The sequence below is a fragment of the Pinus tabuliformis genome, chromosome 4_1 (assembly GCF_031772625.1).
Source record: "Pinus tabuliformis cultivar Carrire ecotype Pingquan chromosome 4_1, CPIR1, whole genome shotgun sequence".
NCBI lineage: Eukaryota > Viridiplantae > Streptophyta > Pinopsida > Pinales > Pinaceae > Pinus > Pinus tabuliformis.
This window is the reverse complement of record NC_142303.1, coordinates 617,386,026-617,392,356: the sequence shown is the minus strand read 5'-3', so window position 1 is coordinate 617,392,356 and position 6,331 is coordinate 617,386,026. Positions and strand designations below refer to the sequence as shown.

Here is a 6,331-nt window from a genome sequence, read left to right as displayed (position 1 = left end):
ATTTTTTCTAGCCTAAAAACTATAGAAACCCTAATGAAAGAGAGAGAGAGTGAGGGGCCTAAAAACTTTGATCTTGATCTTGATCTTCTTCTTCATCACTTTCGAGCTTTTATCTTGAGGAGATCAAACTTACTTTAGTGAGTGTTCAAATGAGGTCGAATTCCTTTTTGTTTATAGGCTTGTGAGGGGTACGAATTGCTATCTTGAGGCTGACATGTCCCTTCATGTAGGCCAACTTGATCTTTGTGCCATGAAAAGTTCTTGGAGGGTCTTTTGACTCAATATTTTTTTTTTTTACAATATGTAGCATGCCCAAATGGGTCTTCAATACATGACAATGACTTAATTAAATTTATGACAAACCTAAAAGCACTCAATGGGTGCTTGACCTAAAAATAAATTTCCCTTGAGCATGAAACTCATGACTCAAGAACACAAATAATAAATTTATTTTTCTCTTTTCATTAAATACATAAAATCATGATTACACATGTCATTATGAAGATCAACCCAGTTACATATTTCAACATCCCTCTCCCTCCCTCCCTTCTTTCTCTCTCACTCTCTCCCTCTCTTCTTTCTCTCTCACTCTCTCTCTCTCTCCTTATCCTCCTCCCTCCCTCTCTTTCTTCCCCTTCCTCCCTTGATTTCTCTCTCCCTCTCCTTATACATCTACCTACCTCCCTCTCTCTCCTACCCTCTCACTCTCTCTCTTACTCTCTCCCTCCACCTCCACCTCTTTATCTCTCTCGATACCCCTCCCTCCCTCTCTCTTATTTTCTCTCTCTCGATTCACCACCCTCCCTTTCCCGCTCTCTCTCTCTCTTTCTCTCTCTCTCTCTCTCCCCCTTAATACTTCTCCCACTCTCTCCCTCTACCTCCCCCTCCACTTCCTCTCTCACCCTCCCTCCTTCTCTCTCCCACTCTACATCATTATGATGATCAAACCTAGTTACATATTTCAACATCCCTCTCCCTTCCTCCCTCCTTTCTCTCTCACTCTCTCCCTTGCTCCCTCCCTCTTTCTTCCTCTCCCTCCCTCTCTTTCTTCCCCTTCCTCCCCTCATTTCTCTCTCCCTCTTCCTCTCCTTATCCATCTACCTACCTCCCTATCTCTCTCACCCTCTCACTCTCCTTCTCTTATTCTCTCCCCCCATCCAACTCTCTCTCTCTCTCTCTTTCTCTTTCTCTTCCCCCTCTCTCTCTCCCTCCACCTATCTCTCTATCTCCCTCCACCTCTCTCTGTCTCAATACCCCTCCATCCCTCTCTCTTTCACTCTCTCACCATTCTCTCTATCTCTCTCTCTCTCTCTCTCCCCCCCCCCTTCTACCTCTCCCTCTCTCTCTCTCTCTCTCTCTCTCTCCCCTTCTACCCCTCTCTCTCTCTCTCTCCCCCCTTCTACCTCTCTCTCTCTCTCTTAATACTTCTCCCACTCTCTCCCTCTACTTCCACTTCCTCTCTCACACTCCCTCCCTCTCTCCCACTCCATCCCTCTTCCTCCCCTTCTCCTCTTCTCTCTCTCTCTCAATCTCTCCCTCTACCTCTCTCTTCCTTTGTCCCTCTCACTCTCCCTTCCTCCTCCTTGGTCCTTCTCTCTCTTTCTTTGTCTCACTTATCCCCTCCCTATACATTCCTCCTTCCCTCCCTCCATCTCCCTTTCTACCTCTCCCTCTCACTCTCTCTCTCGACCTGCTCCCTCTCTCTCTACCTCAATCCTTCCCTCTCTCTATCTTTCCCTCCCCCTCAGCCCCCTCTCTTACTCTCTCACAGTCTCCCTCTCCCTCTCCCTCTCTTCCTCTCCCCTCTCCGTCTCACTCTTTGTCCGTCCCTCCCTCTCCCTTGCTCCATCTCTCTCTATGCCTCCTTCCCCTTCCCATCCCTAACACCCCATCTATCCTTCCCTCGACCTCCTTCCATCCCTCAGCCTTTTTATCGCTCTCTCTCTCTCTCACCTTGACTCCCTCCACCTCTTTCTCTCTCCATACATCCCCATCTCTCCCACTCTCCCTCCTTGTATGTTCCCTCTCACTCTCCCCCCCTTGTTTCCTCTCTCTTTCTCTCCATTCCCTCCTCTCTCTCCTCCCCGTCACTCTCTCTCTCTCTCACCCCTCTCTCTCCCCTCCACCCCTCTCTCTTCATCCCTCTCTCCCTCTACCTCACTCCACCTCTCCCCCTATCTCTCTCCCTCTTTCTTACTCTCCCTCCATCCCTCCCCCCACCTCTCTCTCTCTCCCCCTCCACCCCTCTCTCTCTTCATCTCTCTCCCTCCACCTCTCTCTCTATCTCTCTCCCTCTTTCTTACTCTCCCTTCCTCCTTCCTTCCCTCCCTCTCTCTTCTTCTCCATCCCTCTGAAGCAAAAAGATAATTTTTTTACTCTAATATAAAACACAAAATAAATAATAATTGGAATATGCTAATTAAATCATAGTAATTAATAAACAATAACATCACACTTGTAACAAAAATCATCTATATAATAATATTCGGTGGAACCTAAATAATTATTTAATTTTGAATGATATATTACGATGATGTTTACATCATAATAGGCACTCTACACTAGAAATTTATATTATAATGGAAGTATAGTTAAAAGTAATATAACTTAAAAAATAATTTTTTTATATCCATAAATATTATATATTATAAAATTTTAAATAATAAATTAAAAATTTACTAATTAAAATTAAATTTAATACTTAAAATTAATAACCAAATAATTTTAAAAACATATTATTTGATATATTATTATAATAATAATAATAATAATAATAATAAAAAATTGAAAACTAAAATTGCAAAAAACTAACCCAATAAAAAAATTTAAAACTAATTTGAAAACTTTTCAAGCTGTGCCATCTGATACAAATTGTTACCATACACAGTAACACTCAACACGATTGAAAGTAGCTCAATGGGTAGTAAGACTCAACACGATGCAAAGTAGCTCAATGGGCAGTAAATGGGTTCACAGAGATTATTCAAAATCATTAAAAAAAAAAAATTAACTATCTATTTATTTGTAACTGTTTTTGCAATCTAATGAAATATGCATGATTCGATTTTTAACAGAATTGTGGACTCTTTCCAGAGCTGAATCTAAATTCTTGTAACTGCTTTGTGGCTATTCGGAATTGCCACGAGCAGCTGAACTCTTAAACAAGAGAACTAAACATGGTTTCCTTGATATATTTATATTTATATTTAAACTTATTGATTTGAATAAAATATTTAAAAATAAATAAATATGGAGGGATATTCCAACAACCATCACGAAGAAATCCCAAAATCTTCTTTCAAATATGTGTTCATATCGTTATTATTGAACGAGTGACGAGAGTGGCCACAATATTTAGTTCGTTTTCCCTGAATTCATAAACTCTTTTGCTCACAACTCACAATCCATATTATCAATAATAAACCGGTAACAAACAAGTCAAAATATGTGGTAGGGTTCGTTTTCCCTTAAATTTTGAATCTGTCTATCAAGATTATTTTAGGAAAAGTTAAAAATACGATACGATGTAGTTTAAAATACACATTAACATTAAATCCAATTTAAAATAGATAATAATGTAAATTAAAAAAAAAAAAAAATAGTGCTAAAATAAAATGAGGACGCAGGAGAAGAGGAGGCAAGTGGCTGCTCTTAGAATATCAGGATTGCTAAGCATAAACCAAAATTATTTCTATTGAAGCAAAGTTAAAAATATCAACTGGCTAACAATGTTAGCAAATATTTTCAACTTGCACTTCAATACACCGCTTATATATATAGACACACCGCTTTCTTTTTCAACTTGCACTTCAACGGCTATAACATAGGGTAGACGCGCCCCTTGTTTTAGGAATTGATTATTTACGTTTGACTTTTATCAATAACTGTCAGAGAGCGAGCCTGAAAATTTTTTTTCAATGTGTTATTACTCCAAAATATATTACTTTTGATGCAGCACATAGTGAAAAAAAAAAAATATATATATATATATATATATATTTATATCCCGTCTCTTTGAAAAATTTTCGCACAATGAAGCAAATTAAAAACATTTCATTAAATAAGTGTGTAAAGATGGTCAAAGCAAGGGCTTACAAGTGCTGTGCAGGGATCCTCTTATCGGCTTCGATTAGAGGAAGATCTCAGATCATCAATATCTTAAATATTTACGCGCCCTATAGGGATAGATCCCTGTTCTGGGACAAGCTGTTTGAGTACGAAATCCTTGATAGTGATCTTAACCTGATTCTCAATTCTGTGGAATGTTGGGGCTGCTGCAGAAAACAGGACCGCATGGCTGACAAGATGCGCAGGGGATTTCTAAATAGAAATTTGGTAGATATTATTCCAGAAAAGATGATCCCAACGTGGGATAATGGCAGGACGGGCTCAGCTTATATAGCCAAAAGAATAGATCGGTTTATCATAAATGCTAGCCTAATTGAAAGCTGGGGAATGCCTGTAGCCAGAACGGGCATGGAGCCGTCCTCGGATCACAGGCCCATCTACTTGGATTGGGTGATTTCGAACTGCAAGCTCGGCTATCCTTTCAAATTTAATGGCGCCCATCTTGAGGATCGATCCTTCAACGAGCTGATGATAGGCACCTGGCGGGACATTCACCAATCCGACGCAGCTTTTCTATATACTTTCAGGGAAAAAATCCAAATGCTGAGGAAAGTGGCAAAGAACTGGCAGATTAAAAATAGGAAGCTGGACTGTCAGGAGCTTATCGGCATCAAAAAAGAATTAAGCTTCCTATCCGAGACGGGTCATCTAAATAGTTTATCCTTTGATCAGAAAATCCGCATCCGAACCCTTCGAAAAAAGAAACAAGAGCTGCTTCAAAAGGAGGAAGTTTTTTGGAGGATGAAGAGCCGAGCGATATGGCTCAGGGAGGGCGACAGGAACACTAAGTTCTTTCAAAATTTTGCAAATGCTCGTCGGGCTAAAAACTCTATATGGAAGATTGAGGACGGCGTGGGGGGTTATTTCCACTCTCATCAGGACATCGCGGCAGAGGCCACAAGATATTTCCACAATCATTATAAAAGACAGACCAGTGATGCACAAGATATTATATGGGCTGTGGATCAGATGCCGGTGATGTTCGATGAGGGCGCAAATGATCAATTCTTTAAGCCTGTAAAAAATCCAAATGCTGAGGAAAGTGGCAAAGAACTGGCAGATTAAAAATAGGAAGTTGGACTGTCAGGAGCTTATCGGCATCAAAAAAGAATTAAGCTTCCTATCCGAGACGGGTCATCTAAATAGTTTATCCTTTGATCAGAAAATCCGCATCCGAACCCTTCGAAAAAAGAAACAAGAGCTGCTTCAAAAGGAGGAAGTTTTTTGGAGGATGAAGAGCCGAGCGATATGGCTCAGGGAGGGCGACAGGAACACTAAGTTCTTTCAAAATTTTGCAAATGCTCGTCGGGCTAAAAACTCTATATGGAAGATTGAGGACGGCGTGGGGGGTTATTTCCACTCTCATCAGGACATCGCGGCAGAGGCCACAAGATATTTCCACAATCATTATAAAAGACAGACCAGTGATGCACAAGATATTATATGGGCTGTGGATCAGATGCCGGTGATGTTCGATGAGGGCGCAAATGATCAATTCTTTAAGCCTGTCTCGGAAGAAGAACTCCTGGCCACAATGAAAATGTTCAAGAGGGACAAAAGCCCGGGGCCGGATGGCTGGCCGATCGTGTTTTTCTGTCATTTTTATGAACTGTTCAAAGGCGATATGCTGAGCATGGTGGATGCGTCCCGTATGCCTGGGAACATTCACAAGGCTTTATCCACCACCTTTTTGGCTCTTATTCCAAAGAAGGAAAGATCGGAATCTTTCGCTGATTTTAGGCCGATTGCGCTTTGCAATACCCTATATAAAATTATAGCCAAGGTTATTGCGGAAAGGCTGAAGGTTGTTTTAAACTCCTTCATATCTAAGGAACAGCATGCCTTTTTAAAAGGCAGATTGATTATGGACGTTGTGGCTCTAGCGCAGGAGTGCCTTTTTTCAATCTCTTCAAATAATATTGATGCTGCAGTCCTAAAGATTGATCTTTATAAAGCCTACGATTGCGTAGACTGGGGCTTCCTCAGAGTCCTTCTGGCTAAAATTGGGCTAAGAGCACAGGCTATCAAATGGATTATGGCGTGTGTTGAAAGCGTCCAATTCTCTGTTCTCATTAATGGCATTCCATCTTCTTTCTTTTCAGCAGAAAGGGGGCTCCGTCAGGGGTGCCCTCTTTCTCCTCTTCTCTTTATATTAGTGATGAATTCTCTCAGCTCACAGATTAACCTGGCAGTTCAGGAGGGG

General features: G+C 41.0%; 1 protein-coding gene across 1 annotated transcript; it reads left to right on the top strand.

Annotated features, from left to right (window-relative positions):
* The first annotated feature begins 4,074 nt into the window (after nucleotides 1–4,074).
* On the top strand, nucleotides 4,075–5,193 carry LOC149177529 (uncharacterized). Its single transcript, XM_089421781.1, has one exon. It carries the CDS (start codon nucleotides 4,075–4,077, stop codon nucleotides 5,191–5,193), a length of 1,119 nt encoding a protein of 372 aa, XP_089277907.1.
* The last annotated feature ends 1,138 nt before the right edge of the window (nucleotides 5,194–6,331 follow it).